Source organism: Amphiprion ocellaris, chromosome 13 (assembly GCF_022539595.1).
Source record: "Amphiprion ocellaris isolate individual 3 ecotype Okinawa chromosome 13, ASM2253959v1, whole genome shotgun sequence".
NCBI classification, from domain to species: domain Eukaryota; kingdom Metazoa; phylum Chordata; class Actinopteri; family Pomacentridae; genus Amphiprion; species Amphiprion ocellaris.
The window spans coordinates 35,850,017-35,870,880 of record NC_072778.1 but is presented as its reverse complement, the minus strand read 5'-3'; the positions used below and the strand labels follow the sequence as shown (position 1 = coordinate 35,870,880).

The following is a 20,864-nucleotide window of genomic DNA, read 5'->3' as shown; positions in this document are numbered from 1 at the left end:
ATAAAGCAAACAATTCTAGATGTATAACTATTGGTCCCTCGACTTACTGCGATAAAACTGAAAACCTTTGAAACCAAATCTTATAATTTAATTCAGATGTCATTTCTCAGTTTTTAATTCTGTTTTTTAAAGCTGAAGACTTAGGTTGTTTTAGGTTGTATATTAGCGTTCCATCAGATTGCCATCACACAGTTTGATAAAGGAAAAGGGTTTTTTTCCCCCCTTTGGATGCAATTTTGGTCCAATTTTTGAAGCTTTAAAATGTAAATAATGGTAACTATGGCTTGGATTTTATGCTGTCATACAGATTTCCATAATGCTGTTCTTATTTGGATATACTACTCTGCACTGAGCTCAGACAAAAATATAAATAAAATGAAAAAAGATTTTATCGTTATTATAATTTCACACAAATTAACATGAATTATCATTATCTCTCTCAATATGTTGTTTTCATTAGGACATTTAATCTGTTATTTAACAACATTTAACAGCTGAGTGGGATATACAACTGACCCACACCCAAGTAAAAGTTCAATTACAACTTAATCTCTGTGCATTTAAATGACTGGACATCATTTATTAATTTTTTTTTTACCAATGATGCTTGTTATATTTCAGAGTTTTTTTCCTATGTAGTAGGCTAACTGTTTCATACGAGCAGCAGGGGTGTCAAAAAATAACATACACATGCACAGAATAAGCTTCTGTTGCTCAAAATACATTTGGATCAAGTTCTCACTATTCTCATGTGTTGCCGCATTGGAATAAGCTAATATTTCTTGTATTCTCAGTCTGTGTAGTTAGTGCAGTAACAGAGATTTAGATGCTTTTTCTTTCTCCTTTCAGACCTCACTTTGACAGACACACTAATTTGAAGCATTAAAGTTACAGGGCAGTAACCTTTTTACGTGTGACTTTTATTAATGTATCTAGAGAAGAAGAGAATGTATTGCTTGTTTACAGTGTGCAATTGTGTTCACTATATAAAAACAATATAGTACATACTTATGGAAGACATATTTTTATTCAGCTACCCCCAAAAAACCATTTAGAATAGTAGATATATGATAGGAGATAAATACACAACAAAAAGCCAGAAATCTGTCTTAAACATGATGTGATGCTGATCTCCAGGCTAACCATCCTTGGTGAAGGAGCATCCTCAGGTTCTGCTCTTTACCCCTCCATCATCCATCATGTGCTCCATCACTCAAACGCTCATGTAGATGGATAAAGACACACACACAGATGCTCCCCTGAACTCACCAGATCGCTTCTACCTTTGGTGTCTCTCCCAATCAACAGATGTGGTATTTAGCTGTGGGAAACCCCAGCCTCTTAAGGTGCAGGTGAGAAATTCAGAGTTCACTAAAACAGCGCTGCTCCCCAAAACAAAGTGTATTTCAGATGTTATTACCTGCAAAAGAGCTGCTTTGATTTACATGAAATATATATTTATAAAGGTACACTGTGAAGTCTTCCTGTAGAAAAAAAGCAAACAGTATAACTGTTTACATTCAGTGTTTCTTACCAAAACTCATTATGTGTATCCTCAAGGACTAACAAATGCGTTGATTTTCATTTACTGTCTTATAAACCATTTGCAAAGCTGTTTTTTTTAACATCTTGAAACCTGCACTGTTTGCTTTCTTGAAGCCTTTTTCTTCCCTGTTTTCTGTTTTCACATTGTTGTGTTTTGTTTGTGCCACTGTTAATTGTGTGAAACCATTTGCAGGTTTGTGGGTAACATCGCTTATACTGAGTTTTTCCGAATTTTAAAAAAGACATGCTATCAGTAAGGCCTGTTCCTGTATTTGTGTCTGTGTTATGTGTTCGCAGCTCTGTTTTTCAATCTAAATGCTGCTCCTGTGGAGAAGATGTTTTCCTAATTTGCATGTGTTTTGTCTATTTGCATGTTTTTTTCTCAAGCTGCAGCACATTGAGCTCTCAGGGCCACCGCACAAAGCAGAGTTTTGTTAAAGAATAACCTGATTATTTCACATTATTCCATTGAACGTCAGTGAACAATACTATTAAACTGGATCCCTGCTCTAATTCTAAACTCTAAACACCGGATACATTTATTGTAGGTTGTAAATGTGTGTTTCTGTTCTTGTTTCACGGTGTTTGTAGTGGTGTCATTTACCCAGCAGATATTTTGAAGTATAAATAGATTGTAGAAGTTTATTCAGCGGGACTAGTAACAGCTTCCTTTCAATGTTTCACGGCACCACTGCAGTTGAGTAGTTCTTGAATCTGGGTCTACCATTTGAGTTAACACTTTGAAGCACTTCACATCTCTATATGACAAGAATTGATGCAATCCCCCAGGGCACTTACAAGCTATCTCCCTGTGACAGCATCCCTTCTTAGAGCAGGACTGGCTGCTCCCGATGTAGGCGGCGGGGCGGGGGTGGGCATGGAGGATGGTGGAGTGGTCGGGGTGGGGAGTGGGTACCAGCAAGAGGAGCTACGAGGACCAGAGGGAAAAGGAGACCGAGACACAGGCAGGAAATGGAGGACGAGTGGCTGAGAGGAGAAACAACGGAGCCAAAGAGGGAAAGCGAGAACACGGCTTTTGTGAAAAGGACGAGGAAAACAGCTAAAGAGATACAATCATCATTGACATTTACTGTTCCCGGCCTGCTTCCCAAGGCTGCGCAAGGCTCTGGCTAGTGGGCCGCAGTAGAGCATAGAAGTCTAAATACTCTGAGTGCATGAAAAGGTTTTCTTATGAATTAGCCTGAGCGTGCCTCCAGGATACCACATATCCCTCTGAACTAGCATTCCAGGCCAGCCATCTCAAGTGATGCATCAGAAATGTAACATCCCCGTAGCACTGCCGAGTGTCCTGATTATAGAAGGGAATGAGGGCGGCACACTGTGTGTGTTTGACCAGTGAACTGGAGATGGGATGCATGGTTCCCTGCAGCAGGAAGGTGGAGGAGGAGGAGGAGGAGGGATGGTTAGCTGCAGAGGAAGAAAAAAAGGGCAAATGAGATTAGAGAAGAAGGAGAAGAGAAGAGGGTTATCTAAGTTGTGTTGTGTACCACTCAGGTCCTCACACAGACTCCTGTAATGACTCCCTGGTTGCGTGAGTAAATTAACATTATTGAAATTCAAGGTGACACTCGCAGAATCATTGAATTATATTAACTGATGTGTTATTCCTTCACAGCCGGTGACAAGTTCGAGCACCTTATTTCCATGTGGAGCACAGCATTTGTTTCATTTTTATTTAATTACAGTGAAAAATAATGTTTGGCGACAGGGCCTCTTCTCCACAGCAACTTTGTCACACAACTTTACCATGAAGCTTTTCTATTTTTTTTATTTTTTCAAAGTCCAATCTTTGCTCCACTGATGGAGCGGGGCGATATTATGGGGGAAACAATCTGAGAGGGGAAAGAAAGAGGCACTCAGGTGGAGAGAGATACTGCCATGCTTGAAGAGGATGTGTGCTTTGGGGGGTGACCAGATGGCTGAGGCAAAAAACAGGCAACAAAAGAAGAGGTCAAATAGAGTGGTGAGGATAAAGAAGAGGCGAGCGCAGAGAGACGGCGAGGTGTTGAAGGAGAGGAGGGGATCAGTACTGCATGGAGAGACATTTCTGAGGAAAAAATGAGTGAGGGGATGCATACATATACAGAGTATGGCTCTTTTTGAGCTGCTGTAGGGTAATCCACAATTTTCCATATGTGGAGGATTTCAGAAATACTGTCGATTTTGTGTTTGGCTCTTGTGAATTCAGCTCAACTTGAGCTTTTTTACTGAGCGCTTTTTCTTTCCCATTTAATATTAATGAACTTGCTCATGTATATGCTTTAATCATTTGTTCTGCTGTCTAGTTATTCACCCGTAAATAATTTATTTATTTATTTTTTTACAAATTTGAACGCTTCAGACCTGCAAATTAGTGAGGCAGCAAGTTGGTGCAGCTTACAAATAATTTGTAGATTAATTTGATCTGTTAAAACAGAGATTTGTGATTTGAAAAAAAAGACTCACTCTTTCCTCGCAGGTGTTTTCTGCTGTTGGAGATAAGAGCCAACACGTCTTTCTGTTTTTCACTTCGCCAGCGCCAAGTGAAACAGCAAATTGGTCTCCACTATTTTCTTGCAGCACTTTGTAAAAATGACGGTTGCACCTGTGTGCCGAACGAAGGGTCGTTTTTACTCATGAGATCAATCATGATCTACAGCATTACTGTAGCTGAGCTCCAAGGTTCTGCAGCTCAGATTTACTATCACCTCCAGGCTACAGTATGTAAACATCCTATGAACCCACAAAACCTCAAGATGTGGCTTTTCTGCTTGGCCTCCAACCATGGACATGTGCCAGTGGTGATTACGAGTGAGAAAATGAGGTTTCTGCACAGCTCAGCTTATAGCACTCCGCTGAAAGTCAATAACGCTGCTTCCATTAATTGTATGTAGTCTTCCACTAATCGCGGTTGGATCTTTTTGGTAATGCATGCATGTGGCTGCGAGAGCCTTATAACCTGTCGCAAATGATGCTCATGAGGGCTGACGCTGGAGAAGGTGGAGAAAGGAGTGTGCACCTCTTGAGGCAAAAGAGTTCTTGTGTTTGAGGAGCAGAGCTGAAGGATGCTGGCAGATCTGGTGCAGTTCCCGTGCCCCCTAAGCAGAAGACATCAGCTTTTCGTGTAGAACATCCTTACAAACCTTGCCGCCAAGGGAGAACCTACCTGGAGCTCAGAGAGGTTGCTCATAGGATCACTGCAACACATTTCCACTACAATAAGGTGGTGAACATCAAAATGGTGCAGTACAAAGGCACTGCATCACTAACGGGGAAGATGAGAGCAAAAAAGAATCGGGTGAGGGGAGCGAGAGGAGATGGTGTGGACATATCTGTTATTGAGGCTCGGGCTTGCTCAAAGCTCAACCTAATAAGCAGAGGACAGCTGAGCAGAGAGAAAGAGGCTGCCAGATCTGGTCTCCTAGGATAGGTTCTGTGTCAGTACTGGCCCAAATTAAGAGGGAGTACAGAGGAAACTGGGCCTCGACAAAGGCTGGAACTCCTACTGGCTCCCATTCAGTATGGGAGATTGCAGCACTCACCCTGCAGCACTTACCCACAATACTGCTGTCCATCTGTTGATTCACTTATCAAGAAGTTGTGTTGTGTGTGTGTGTGTGTGTGTGTGTGTGTGTGTGTGTGTGTGTGTGTGTGTGTGTGTGTGTGTGTGTGTGTGTGTGTGTGTGTGTGTGTGTGTGTGTGTGTGTGTGTGTGTGTGTGTGATTGTATGTCTGCATCCTGTGTGTGTGTGTGTGTGTGTGTGTGTGTGTGTGTGTGTGTGTGTGTGTGTGTGTGTGTGTGTGATTGTATGTCTGCATCCTGTGTGTGTGTGTGTGTGTGTGTGTGTGTGTGTGTGTGTGTGTGTGTGTGTGTGTGTGTGTGTGTGTGTGTGTGTGTGTGTGTGTGTGTGTGTGTGTGTGTGTGTGTGTGTGACTGAGAATGGATGCCTATACCTTGGAAGAGGTGTCTGTACCAGGACAGATAGGGAAGGAATAGAATTAAAAAGGATGAGGCAAATCCCACCAGTGACTAGATCTTCTCATTCTCAGAGCAATTGTGCTCAAGAGGCAAATACGTGAGCGCTGTCGTGTTGGCCTCTCAGCATCACACAGGGTTTGCACATACTGTAGCATGTTTGTTCACAGATGAAGATGAATTTTCACAGGCAGAAAGCGGAAAAACAGTAAATATGTGTCTGCGATTGCTTGATTAGGACAGAAGCGCAAAATACAAACTGTCATGTTGGTGATGGATTGTTTCCACTTCAAAGCATACTAACTTAAAGCAGCATTTAAACTGTATGCATCCGTATGACTTGAATTTATCATTTAATCTGGATCAAATATTCAACATCATTACATACGAGTGAGTAGAGCCGTCCTCCGCGTCCTGCAGCACTGGAATATTGTGTTTACTGGTATAAAGTGTTTACGGATGTTAAAATGCTTGATTACCCAGCGGGGACACTTTAGAGTCAATCAGAAGAAGTGAGCAGCCATTCATGATAGGATAGGAAAAGCAAAACACACCTGTAGCTTGGAATATTAGTTTACACGTTAATGGCTTCTGACTGAATGGAAGTCACCCATTCCTAACAGTTTACAGTTTCCCTCTAGATCACATGATGAATACACAAACAAGAGGATAGTTTTTATTTTCTCTGTCAAGAAATATCAGATACACATGTTGATAGAAAAAAAAATGCTCAGGAGGATTTCTTTCCCTGAAGTGGTTGTTACAGATTCATGAACAATGATTGTGTAACTGCTTGTTTTCTTTTTTTAACCTTTGATCGCCTCGGTTTGCAATTTCACTAGTTTTTGTGCAACTGGTTAATGTCTTTGTTGTTTCTCTTTCCTCAGAAGCTAACCTTCTTGGTTCGAGATGTGAAATCTATTTGTATATGTAAACACAATTTTGCCTCTGTTCAGACTTTGTTCTCATTAGATCTCATTTGTCATTCAAGCCATGAAAACACAGCAGCTGGAACTGACGTGGCGTCAACAACAAAACAAACAAACGTGTGTATAAGGTCATTGAAAGTGAATCTGTATTCACTTTTCACTCGAGGCAGAAAGAGTTGTCTTTCTCAGCTCTTTCGTGGGAGGCAACAGAAACGGCGACAGGCAACAGTAGCGCTCACAGCTGCTGCGAATGCTGCAGTGAGCCGTTCACTGTGGATGAGGGAGCAGAGCGATAACTGGTGGGAGCTCCTAGTGGGAGCTGGAGACCTTCAGCCAATGAGTTGCCATCCTTTGGCTGCCACTTGTCTAGCAGCGCAAACACACAAAACTGCACTGCTGGTGTTTGTGAGACACTACTTCCAGACATGTTCACCGTCTGATACATGTTGTTTTGTTGTGCACGGTGCATTAACATACATTTCTCATATCTAGATGCAGAAGAATAATATTAAACCCTTAAGCCCTGTGTGACCAAAATGAAAAAGCATGGGCTCCAGGAAGAAGTGACACATGAGAAGAATTCAAAAATACAATAAGCCTTCCAGTCCTCATCGCTAGTCTGGAATGAGACATTTTTATTTCTGCTTATTAAAATCTGTAATAAGAGTTCAAACTTGCTCTAAAAATTCTATGCAATTCTACCAAATGTAATGCAGCAGAAATGAAGCAAAATAGTGCGACTTCTACTTTATTCATAGTGGCGTAAAGCAAACTCAGCAACCTTTAAAAACAGCTGCAGCTTGCATTTTAATAAGAGATAAAGCCTGACACAGTGACTTCCACAGTGGACAGGGTTAATATTGGATGAAAACAGGATTTTGCGCTGTGATCGTAAAAGATGAGTATCAGTTTAGGCCACAACAAGACATTATTTTCATTATCGATTGCTTTGCAGATTATTTTCTAAATCAAAGAGGCACTACACTGTTGTGAACTCACAAGAGAGCGATTTTAAAGTACAGTAGTAATTGTAGCCACAGAGGCTTTTCGAGTCTTTCATTACATTGTTTTTATCTGGTGAACGCCTACATATTTTCAGCTCCAGCCCCCAATTTGAAATACAATTTCTGTTGTAATTGAGTGTTTGTGTCTAATCCCAAGCTACAGTAACCCTGATAAGGTTGCATTTCTTTGTTGTTTAGGAAATGTTGAATGTTTAGTCTGTACAATGTCAGAAAATAACAGAAAATGCCCATCATACACCTCTTAAGTCCAAAATGGCAACATCATATTGCTTGTTTGTCATTTATGCTAAAAAAAATTAAAAGACTATTTGAAACCATATTTGTTTTATTTTGTAAATATTACTGTCTCAAAACAGAAAAGGTCTACATCTGTTTTATGTTGCATGTGTTGACATGTACTGTACATACTAAACAAAAAAGACAAACCAAGAAATTTGCATTAATATAAACAGCTGTACGAAGAAATTAAGCTCAATGTATTTCAATACAGGTTACTGCAAATCGTTTACAACCAAGATGTACTGAGGGCGATGACTCTTTAACAAACTTAAAGGGTTCTTTACAGTTCAGTAAATAACCCTATAAGAGGAGGAATTGACAGAAATATGTCAAACCACATTGGTAATGTTAAGCTAAATGTGCAGGATTGTAAGACAATACTTTTTGATACTTTACAGTGAGAAATCTAAAAATGATTTGATGAAAAATCATTTTGTTGCAGCCACACATGACCTAAGTTTTAGTTTGTTTAAACCAGAAGCTAGAGTATATGATGAAAGCACAAGAAAACCAAATTATAAAGCCAGCTGTTTGGTTTCTATGTGTTCTGTTTGCCTGGTTGTGCTGCAAATGATTTGTCGAGTTCACTCGGGGTCATTGGGAGTCATATGAACCCTTGATTGGCTGTTAGTGATGGGTCAAACCGCCCACATGAACCATTACTGCCTAAAATGATGAGGCACACATTTGTGAAAGTGCACACACTGCTGACGACTGCACTAACACTTGTCCTACTGCCTTGTCTCTGCAGTTTGCTCTCAGTTTTCCCGCGGGGTGTACGCCATCTTCGGATTCTACGACAAGAAGTCCATGAACACCTTGACCTCGTTCTGCGGCGCTCTGCACACCTCCTTTGTCACACCCAGTTACCCCACCGATAATGAGGTGCAGTTTGTCATCCAGATGCGGCCCGCCCTCCGGGGTGCTGTCCTCAGCCTGCTCTCCCACTACAAATGGCAGAAGTTTGTCTACCTCTACGACACCGACCGAGGTAGGTGACAGCGCGAGCCTTGAGTCAGGACACAGAGCTTGAATTACAGCATGGAACCACGTTACACTGACTCAGAATAGCAGATGCACAGTGGGGTTAGTAAGGGATAAGTTTACTCTCCAATACTTCATGAAAGCCCTGGAAACGTTTGAACTGTTAACACTGCACTGTTTTATATAGTAGTTGGCAGGTATGTAAATAGGAAATCTATTAAACAGCAGCTCGTAACACTTGTAGTAACACGACACACTTAAACAAACGGCATGCTCTATGAGCTCTAACCTTTGGATTCCTCTAACAGTTGGCTGGTTGGTGTCAGTTAATCTTCTGTTTAATCGTGTTGTTGATATTGGCTCGTCTTTCATCTGAAATGAGGTATGTCACAGCTGCTACTAAAATGTTTTCTACAGAAATCAGAGTCACTGCCTGCCTGTGGGGGCTGCTTATTGTGCAGCGTCAATGCCGGTTCTGTGTATTTCCCAGACTGCATTGCCTTGTTGATGCCGTGTATATGACAACCTGTCAACATGGCGAAGTGTTCATTTCTGGGATTTCTAATGTCAGACGAGAAAATGAGCTCATTATCTCTCAATAGAATAATGATCCCCTCCTCCTACAGAAACTTCAATTTGTTCAAACAGCACCTGGGCAGGAGGCACAGGATGTGTTCATGATATGACAGACAAAGCCAAATTATGTCCTCCTCTTTGTGAGGTTGCCAGAAACGGTGGCTACATGTTCCTCCTGCACCGCACATTGCAGTTTGCATTTACTTTGTTTACTCGCTCATTATAGAAAGGTCCTGACCTGCAGATATGCTTCGAGCCACCTGCCTTCCCTGCTGCATGCTCTCTGCTTTCTTGTTTGGTTCTTTTTTTAAGGTCCAGCCTCTCTCTGTGTGTCTTGCTGAAAGGCAGAATATGAAGTGTGCTTTAGCAGAGTCCTCTGTCTATGGGTCTCCAGGCCTGTAGGGCCCAGAGCTGAGGGCCTTAATCCTCCACACAGCCTGCAGATAATATGTGGTTAATTAGGGTCACTCTGACTAGGACACTCACCGGATCTTCCCTGCGGATGCTAGCAACCCACACGTCCTTCAGCACAACCAATACTGCTCGGCCCCCATCCTTCTGCTTTTCCACTTCTGTCTGGCAAGTGAGACTGTCTGGGGCAGAGTTGGATGCATGGTGGAGGTGGGGAAAATAGCCTTAGATACAAAAACAGAGGAGGTGTTATAGAAAGAGACAGTGATGACAAACAGACATATTCTTTCAGAAGAGAAAAAAAAGGGTGACAGAGGGCAAAAGAAGGCGGGAAGACGAGAGGGAGGAGGAAAGAAAACACCAATTCAGTGCGGCAATTAAGGCAACAGCAGGCGCATGTGATTTACAGCCTGTTACTTGTGTACAGACAATTCCCAGCGTACAGTGCATCCCGTGCTGAGGCCCATGCCAAGCCACTTTTTCCTCTCTCCTTACTGCCAGTGGTGTAAGACGATCCCTTATTAGTGGGAGGACATTGGCCCCAGGAGGGGATTAAAGTCGTTTATTGATGCACTCCATCCAGCACTTTGGGGGGCTTTGACACTTGGCTCATCAAGCAGACAGATGTGTCAGAGAGCTTCTACCTCCACTTATCAGGTAGTGCAGCTCCCCTGGCAATATGGACACTGACTGCTGGCTAAACCAGGAGGAGTGAGGAGGGAAAAATAGTCGTTGGGGTTGTACATTTTTTTTACCCTCTGGCTCTGTAGCTAAAGGAAATTTGACAGAGAGCTCCTTTCATTTGTGTTGCTGTGAGTTATTTTATCTGTTTCAGTGTTCAGTGCCCCCCCCCCCCCAACCCAGACTGATGAGCTGAACCCCCCACTGCTTTTGCAAATTCATGTATTTCACTTTCAAAGTTGGTGTTAAGTAACTCCAAATAAAAATGTCTGGATGAGAATTATCAGTCCTTAACAAAATCATTTGTTAAAGTGTACCAAAAAGTGTACCATAAAGTAAACACTTTAACGAAGATTTTATGTGATGTTCCATAATTTTTAGCTATTATTACTTATTGCAATTTATATATTGCTATTTATCAGTTACCTCTTATAAATGTTTTCTATATTTCTAGATATAAACTTTTAGCAAACTAATTTAACCTTCACTTACTTACAAACTATTTTCAAAGCACTGATGTACAGTTGAAGGGATGTTGTGCATTTAGCCACATGTAGCTGGTGGCTTACAAGTTATATTGTGACAAAAGCTCTGCTATCAGCCAGAAACACACAGATTTCAGATTTTTGCCTCTTTATTTTGCAATCTGTGGGTCTATCTTTAAGACTGAATCATTTTCCGTTACTTTTTTGAGCTCTGTCACGATGTTGTCATGCTCGCTTTTTGTCCATCATGATAACATTGCTTTGCAATTTGCTTTACATGCAATACAGTCCAACACAAATACCTGCAATACATCATGCACAAACACTACAAGATCTATATTTTCCACAGTGCCACTATAAATCATTTGAAAAAGAAAGGGAGGCGCGATGACATGCAAGGCTATAGTTTGTTTAAACAGCTAATAGCAGGTGGGACGATCTGTATCTATTAGTGCTACCTACTGGGAGACTAAACATCCACCCTGCTGGAGGCATCTGGAACTCAACATGTAAAGGATGTTGAGGGTCCAGAACTACAGTCGGTACCTTTGAGATGACGCTGGTCAGTAAAGCCAGAAATCTTACAGCTCAGCTTGACATCTTTTTCCAATTTGCTTCTCTTTGTAACTCTCAGACTGCTAAACCAGCAAATCAAAGAAAAAGAAAGAACAAGAAGAATAAAACTGTTTTAATCATCCTCATGTCCACATTAAAGCCTCACAACTTCCTTAAAAGACAACCAGCAATTTGCATTTTTACAGATAGCATCTGTATTTGCAGCAAAATTAAGCTACTCTAACAGAGCAGAGCCCAAATAGTTGTTTTGCTGCATTGCTGCCACAAGTTCACCCTGAATCACACTTGGTGCAGGGCAGAGATAAAGAGCCTCCTCTGAAAATCAATAAACATTTCTTTGGTCTTAGAAACAGTTTTTTGGGGGTAAGACTGATCACACCAGTTAACAAATTCATCCAAAACTGGGCCAAGAACTTGTTCCACATCCTATAGAAGACATACAGCCATTGGATTACATACGGACAAATCTTAATCCATGACTGCTCTGATTTTCGTATGTATTCAAAATTAATAGAAATGGTGAAACACACAGCTCTGCAGGGATCCAGTGGATTCCATTAACACAAACCCACTGAGATCTGTTTGTTAGGATGTCAGTGAGCCAACATACTGTGATAAAATCCATATTAAAACTAGATTAAAAAGCCTGTGTGCAAGAACATGTGGCTGAATGGAATTGAAATCAGAAGAAAAGTCGATAAAAAGCAAATGTACATGGTTCTTATTTCCCACCAGTTGTTTGAAAAAACAGATCTGTAGAGAGTGATCTCCAATTTTACAATTAAATATTCTTCACCTAAGCAAGAATGAAAAATCAAATTTATACAACAACACAGCCTGTTTTTGCAGGTGGCTGTGACAGATTTGTGATTCTGCAGGAGACAGTGAAATAAACAAATCAGCCCAAATTACAAATGACCCTCTGCTCATGATGTGCCCCACATAGCACCTGTTGTAATGTATTATTTTCTTGAGTGCCTTTTTTGCCTTTTAATTTCTGTTTGATAAAAACACTGCTCATCCACAATGCTGGAAGCAACTGCAATTATTCTCTAAACTCTCCTATTAGGGAGGAAAAACACAGCTCTGCAGGACGAAAAAAACCCAAAACATTCACATCACCGACTTCTACCAAGAGGTTTTATTCAGTCAATAGAAAAGATTAATTACAGCCACACTATTCATTTGGCTGCGTTATTGGACCGGCAAAAAATGCTTTTAGGCCTCAGTGCAGTGCTTTCAGTCGGAGAGTGATGGTCCATATGCTTCAGGCTCAGATCTATTGGAGGGAAATGGAGGTAAATTTGTACCCTAAATGCCAATATCAGACAGCTGTTTGAAAGCAGACGTTATGATGAAGGAGCTACACTGGAAGCAAATGGAGCCTCCGTAGGCAGTGTTATACCAGCTTAATGAGAGACTACTCCTCTAATCTGCAGTAATATATTGACAGCCTACCTTCTGTGTGTGTGTGTGTGTGTGTGTGTGTGTGTGTGTGTGTGTGTGTGTGTGTGTGTGTGTGTGTGTGTGTGTGTGTGTGTGTGTGTGTGTGTGTGTGTGTGTGTGTGTGTGTGTGTGTGTGTGTGTGTGTGTGTGTGTGTGCGTGTGTGATAATATATGTGTGGGCAGCAAAAAATGGCAGATTCAAACTTTCTTTTCACCTCCGAACATCATATCTGACAACCAGAAAATAGCCGGCATTCCTATTCACTATATCATCCGTTTACTCAATTCTTACCTCTTCTAAGGTGAATATTACCCTTTTTTTTAGTTTGCGTCAGCACACAAATTTCCCCTTAAAAACTGGAGCTTTATAGGGTGATAGGGTGAAGGTAGATGGATCTTGCCCTTTCTGTTGTGGCGCTCAGGTATGGGCAGATAATTGCCAGGTCTGTGCAGCAGAGACAGATGATTACAGGCTTTATTGTCTCTCCCAGGCACAATCAACCCTGATTCAGCAATCTCACCTCTGCTTGATTTATGAGTCACTCTTTCTCTTTTTCTCACTTCCCTCTATACCTCTTTTTTACATGCTTTTAGCTTCCTTATGTGTTCCTTCCTCCCAAGCGTCTGTCCTTGAGCTCACTGCGACTATTGTTGCAACGCTTTCCCTCCTCAACTACAGCAAAGTGGTCAAGAGCAGATGAAATGGGAAACAAACAAGTGGTTAGAAAATGTTTGACAGCAGAAAACTAATTAGAACTTTCAAGATCAGTTAGCTAGAATGTCAGTGCTGCAGTGCTCTTAGTCATTTTTCAAACAAGTGGTCCTTGATTTCAAACAGAGGAATACAAAGGCAGATTTCTAATTATTCCTGGCGACTAGCAATTTTGCTGGCAGTTGTCTCTGGCAACTTTTGTTGGTGGAAGCTAGCTAATTAAGCTGATGTTTTCAGCTGACTCATCTTAAAACTCTGCAAAAGGGGCTTTCAAGAAGAACTGAACAGCAACACAGAGGGCATTGAGCTTTGCTGTGTAGTGTCATACTAATATATATATGATAACAATTCCAATTAATGCTAAGACAACCATGTTTGCTGCTTAGTGTACACATCTGTCAACTGTTTAGAGTGAAGACAAACCAATGTGTTTGGCAAAACTCTTGTATAATGAGTTTGTCTACTTGTCTAGATTAAATAAAGGCTGGATAGAGCTGCTATATTATAGCACCACTGTTAATGTTCCAGGATGAGTTAGTAGAACACAGCAGATGTACTATTTTTGAGATGAGCATTTTTTTAATGTAACCTACAACCATCCCAAATAAGTGTTTAGATCATATTAAGGATGGATATAACAACAGTGACATTACCCATTGGGTTGTGGACGACTGTTTTGAAGTCTCGAGGCATTTGGTTGTCACCATCTTGCACTTTTGAAACCAGATGTGACGAGAAAAAGTGGGGAACTCAAGGACACAATGCACGATCATGCAGTAGCAGCCGATAAATCAGGCAGCCTCACGCTACAACTTATCTAGCATTTATCATCTATTTCACTCTAAATGGCACATTCATTTACTAAATGGATATCATGCTGTTTTAACAAAGTCTTGAAAGAAGCAATAGATACCATAAACTCCTAAGGAAAATATTTATTGAAGTAGCAAATAGAGGCATTAGTGGAGCCATTTTCTCACAGACGACTATACAGTCTGACTTCTATCAGCATCCAGAGGAGTCGCCCTCTGCTGGCTTTTAGAAAGAATGCAGGTGTGAGGCACTCAGCGTTTCCATCACTTTTCAGACCTGATGGCTACTTTCATTTTTTTATGTACAGTGTATGGTTTACATTGAAATTAACCAGTGTCAATTTTGTCAATGAAAACTTTAATGAACAAAATCAGTTTTTCTCAACAGAAACGAAATTTCAAGACGGGGACAATGACAAAATGTACAAACACACAACAAACTAATTACAACTTGAATACAGGGTGTTTTTTAAATAAACTGCTGTGTCAAAGACTGCAGCTCCCAATCAAAATTTCCTGTACCGCCCCGCATTTTTCTTATTCCGTAGACTTATCTGTTTGACTCATTGTATTGTGGTTTTCTATAAGTCAGTCCTTACAGTCATGTCAGGTACAGACGAGTGTATTATTGTTCTCCTATTGCCTCTCTTCAACCTAAACCTAGACAATACACTGGATTTAAGTGAACAAATGAGTCAATCATCTACTAAATGAGATGCTTTCAGTGGCGAGTTGCTGTGACATTAATGGAAATGATAACAGACATAAATGTATAAGCATATAAAACAATAATCTGATGACAGATGTCACTGACAAAAACTACACTAAAATATGGTTATTTTTTGTTTGCAAAGATTTGACTAAAACTAGACGAAAAATAATTAAATTACAAAATTTTGACAAAAACTGAAAAAATATTTTCATCAAAGCTAAAACTGTATCAAAAATAGGTGCCAAAATTACACTGACATTAGCTCTAATGTTACTTGTTCAGTACAGCATGTAGCTTTAAATCCAGAGCTTGACAGGCCTGCTCTGTCTAGTTACCGTTGCTAACTGATCAGTTTGTCTGGTGACAGGTTTAACAACAGGTCAGTTCAATGCTTATCCTTCTTTCGTTGTGCTTTGTCGGTGTTTAAATCTCAGCGCTGCCTCTTTGCTTTATTTATATTCGTTAGCCTTGAGATTCTCCGGTTCACCTTGAACTGAGCAACAAGATGAGAAAAACCTGATGAAGATGTAAATATGACTGACTGAGTCGTCTGACAGTGTGAAAGCTCTTATGCTTTCCATTGACGTTTTGTGAATACCAATCTGCTGAGAGCAATTCCAGTGATATTTTGCGCTAAGACCTGGAGCTGCCACCTCTTTAAATCTATCACGGTGTTGTGAGACAAAGGATTTGAGCCTGTCTCATAATATCCATTGCCACACTAAGGCACTGATGACATATTAAGAACAATGCTGGGCCTCCTTTCGTCTGTTTCCATCATTTCCTCCACCAATCAATATGCTGAATGTGATACAGTTAGGAGGAAAACGATCCAACACGTAGCTGCTGCACAGAAAGTACAGAGCTATTTACTTTTATCATTTAACCACTGACAGTTGAAGCTCCAGTTGAAATAGTGTTCGATGTCAAAGCCTCATTATAGCACCAGGAAGTCAAATGTTCTTTGAGCAAAAAACTGCCAGGTGAAAGCTGTATTCCAGCATTCAGTCTTAAAACATCTCCAGGGCACGTCTTTTATTTACTCTGGCAATACTTCCAGTGACCCCAACTGCTGCTGATGAGTCAATTCAGCAAACTGAACTGGAACAATAAGGAGCATGTTCTGTATTGATCATTAGTGGTTGTTGCAGTAGAGGCAACCACAGTGGAAACGGATTGTCTTAAAACATGCAAATATGTGCAAATTCAGATCTGCTATATGGTCTCCAAAGTATATGCAGGCATTCATACGATGCTTATTTGAATCGTTTACAGCTTTCAATATTAAATTAAAACTGAACTGCTTCTGGCGGAAAAGTAAAATATATCACAGCTAAGCCCTTACAGCAGTATGTAATACAGGAAGAAGGTGAACTACACCCTAGTTGTCCTCAAGAGAAATATATTTACTTTCTAAAAAAAGTTACGCGTTCTTTCATTATCGCTTAGGCAGCTGTCTCCCAGACAACAGTCTGAAGCTAAACCCAGATCAAACAAGCCAATCTGGGATTTCCAGAATGGGAGCAATGTTTAGTTTCTGTAGTTTTTGAACAGATAATTTGATTGAAGAAAAATGTGGTGATATAAAATAAGTGAAATCATGGAGCTCCGTTGTTTTATTGTTGAATATGACTGCATCAGTTTTTAGTTTTCAGTTAGAAATGTGTTCTTGACCAACTCAACCCAAACTTGTCACCTGAAAAATGCTAAACTGTGAGGTTAAATGGCCAAAGAAAAACAAATGAGTGTAAGTGTAAATGAAAGTCAAATAGTTGCAGAGCCAGTTTTAGCCGATTTTTCAAAAAAGTGTCAAGGTTTTAGTACATCTGTGTTTGGTTTTTTGTTTTTTATTTGATATATATTTTTAATTACTAGCAGTATTTCATCAAGTATATTCTTTTAACTAGCCCTGCTTTGTTGTATTAATTACGAGTTACGTTGGTCCTAACATTTTTGGGTCTATTAACCAACTCGGTCCTGTGTGATATTTTTTGAATTTGTTTTGTAATATTTTTGATCTGTTAAAGTGGTTTTATCTGATTTGAAAGTAAGAATATGTATCTGAACAGTTATATATTTTTCCTCTATAAGTTTATGATTTTAACATTTCTTTTAATGAAATACATAGAAAAATTGCACTATCATGCTATTTGCTTTAACTCTGTAGCTTGAGAATGCAAGGTAAAGCCTCTTTTTACAACTGTCAATCTCACATCTCACAAAATATTAAACCTGCAACCAATTCTGCTTGGTAGAAACCTAACAGGCAGCTTTAAAGTTTCCATTAATGTTTAGTTTTAACGTAAGACATGGAGGGTTGTTGGGGGCCTGCCATCTCAGTCTGAAGATGCTGACTACATGTGACAAAAATGACTGAGTGGAACAAGTGTGACACTGACAGAGGACACCGTCACACTGCTGGCATGCTGCTTGTGCAACATGTAGAACTTTGCACAGTACCAGATCATCCTCAGTCTCAAAGAGCAGAACAGATTTGAGTTTTTCAGCACGTTCAGACTGATAGCTACAGTAGAAGACTTCATTACTACTTTCAAAGTCTAATCTTCCACTAACAGGAATCACTCAGTGCAGTCCTAACCCACTCATTTCAAGTGTGCTGAATTTCTGTTCCTGTTTATCAGGTGTTGGACGTAACAGAGTACAATATTTAGTCTCTCATTTTATTTCATTTTTATAGACAAATTGCCTTCCTGTGCTTTCACCGGTTAATGAATATGTGCTTCTTGCCTGTGTCCAGGCACAGTTCGCATTTATATGTGAAAGAGCTGTGATACTTTCAAACAATGCGTATTTGATCTGAGGTGCAGACCAGAATAAAGTCTCAGAAACTTTGCAATCCGTGTACTCTTATTTGGCAATTTGGTTATAATTCTGAATGTCTGATTACCTCTAAAATGGCTGCTAATGTCATTTATGGGGTATTAAATGATTTGCAAGCGTGCTAAATCTGTCAGACGAATTTTGTTCTCGGTATATCGATCAAAGCCCACGTGGCTTTGTATTAAATACTTACAACCCACCACAAATGCTGTTAAACAGGCCGGCGGGATATCTCCTGGTCTGGCACAACTGGCAGAACGATGTGCCAAAGGGCCAGGAGGCTTGTGGATGGGAGGATGACCGCTTAGTTAGCTTCATCTCTCCTAGTTCCTGCCAAGCTACAGTAGATAGAAAGACAGATATGGAGGGGATGGGGGGTAATCAGGCAGAGTCAGATGTACTGTAACCAAAGCAAACTTTGCTCTCTATTCTTCAGCAATCCCTCTAATTGGCTATCTAGAGACAGTTGCCTTTGTTCCCTGAAAGAGTCAAACAATAACCACCTCCTGCCGCTCTCTTGGATGCCTTTGATGGCAAACCAAATCAAGTCTGTCCTTTAATTTGATTGTAGTGGTTTGGCATTGCTCTTACTGTTGTAAACAACACAACAAATTAAGAGATGTGATACATTACCAAGGATGGTCCAAACTAAAGGGATCCAACACATAAAAGACATGAAATACTACTGCTTTTTCCCTCCCTTTGAAGCCAGTTAAGAAGGTGTGGTTTGAATGCAGGCTTGCACTTTGATTTGCATTTTATCTTCAACCACCACTGGTTTGCAGATGTCCACAAAACCAAAGCAATATTTTGCATGTAAGACTGCAAACCTTCAGCTGCTTTTTTCGCCTTTCAATTTGTTATACAAGTAATTTTTATGCCACTCTGACACATTTCACACAAATAATGTCTAGTCAAGTGCAATTTTGTCACCCACAATTGTTGATTTATACTCTCCGCGCACAATGTGAGATAATAAGTGTGAATGCCAGCTCCCTGCTGCAGCCATGTCTATATCATAGGCTGCAGTTTGTTTCCTCAGCTTTGTGGTCTCATCACAGCCATTATAATGGCACATCAGCTGCACCCAGCTGAGACTTTATGCACACACACACATATGCCTCTTGTGCTTTAGTGGCCCTCTCCTTCACGGCATCTTCATAACAACTAAATTATGCATGCATCAGGAGAATAAATCAGCTTGGACACGCTGACAAGAAAGGGCACATCAGAGAAGCCATAAAATGCACAAGAAAAATAATATTAAAGAAATATGGATGAAGCTATGCATCACTGGCATTCTTTCTTTCTTTTTATATTATTTTGCACACATAAACTGGTATCACTGCCAAACTCACATCCCAATATACAGATAGTCCAACTTGCAGCAGCAACCTCTGTAATTCAGCAGCCCCTTGAAAAACTACTAGTCAAGCACCTGTACCTTAAAAAGCGTGATATGAGAGCCATCGTCTGTCACAATAAGCACACAATAAACCCCTATGCTCTCTGTGTGTCCTCTTAACTGAAGCCATTTTACCACCTACCCACTGCTAGCTTCAGTAGCCATGAAATTACTGCTGGGAGCTTCTTTTTTTTCATTATAACAAAATGTCCTGGCCTTTGCTTCAAGCAGTCATAGTAAAGGTAGATTGCTTTGATGTTACTCTATGTCACAGAACCAATTTGTTTGTTTGAAACAACAAATAAAAAAAAATTATATGCTGTCCTCTAGAGTTAACACAATAGTAGAATAATATTTGAACTTTTTTCATGAAAGGTATGCCGCTCTCTTTGTCAATTTTCTTTCTGTTTCACCTGATTAGCCAAAGCTGCCCAGAGACGTTGGTGCAGCGGTTGATCTGTCCCTTTAAACACACACATACCTCAGTGTGTGTGTTGGCGCTGTGTGTATACAGTATGCACTGATATATCACTGTATGTAGTGCGAGAGAGAGAGGGAACAAAGACTGACAGGGAGAGATGGAGAAGCTCTGAAAAGTCTGTGGGTGGATTTTCACAGTGGAAAAGCAACTACTCTCCTCCTCCTGCATGTATGCACTTCTAAAGATACAGACGGCATGCTGCTTCTGTTTGATTTGACATGTGCTGTCTTTTTGATTAGGACAACACTTGGCAGTGAAGCTGTTTTGGATATAGGCCTACTGTAAATACCACATCAAAGCCTTGGCGACACAGTTTTGGGCTACTTTAGCATTCTCTTCACGGTGAATGTTACGTTTTCTACCGCTGCTGTAAAGTATTCTCCTCCTGTGGGCGGGGAGAAGTGGAGGAGGTTGTACTGCAGCTGATTCCACATCAACTGTAACACTTTCTCTATGACATTTTCCTTTAAATTACATAAGTTGAATCGATCTGTTTGTAAGTCTATTTTTTCCCACTATTAATTGTCAGGAGTTTAAACCCTCCCTCAAAGGCGCTGCTGTTGCCATGTCTTTACAGCTGCTACAAATTCCTTCTGCACACAAACATCGGACATCGATTTGACTCCTCCTGTTTGGTGTTTGCTGTATACAGTTTGCTGGTGAACCATAGGTCATAAAATGCCAGCAAACCACAGCCTATTTTATAGAAGTTGTGAGCCTATTCTAGATAATACTAATGGGAAGAGATATGAAGCCTCCCTCCTTAGCCCAAGAGTTTGATCTCACTGTAGAAACACTGGAGGGATCCTCAGAGCCCTGTGAGCATGCTTAGCCCACAGGCAAACACTCACCAGGCCCTAAATATTGTAAGTATTTATTCTGGCTTCCTCGAAAGACGACAGAGACAAAGCATCTCTGGGAATATTTATAATTTAGAACAGTCGTGGAGGCGCAGCTAATGAAGAGTGAGATTCTGACAGCTCGAGAAT

At 40.5% G+C, this 20,864-nt stretch overlaps 1 protein-coding gene across 6 annotated transcripts in view; it reads left to right on the top strand.

Annotated features, from left to right (window-relative positions):
• gria3b (glutamate receptor, ionotropic, AMPA 3b) overlaps window positions 1–20,864 on the top strand; it is an 85,208-nt gene that overhangs the window by 16,774 nt on the left and 47,570 nt on the right. For all 6 annotated transcript variants that reach the window (XR_002746073.3, XR_008603798.1, XM_023268779.3 and 3 more), the window contains exon 3: window positions 8,505–8,744. Coding sequence is in view for 4 of the 6 variants with exons in the window: in XM_023268779.3 (XP_023124547.1) it covers window positions 8,505–8,744 (240 nt within the window). In the remaining 2 variants the exon portion in view is untranslated. The remainder of the gene's footprint in view (window positions 1–8,504; window positions 8,745–20,864) is intronic.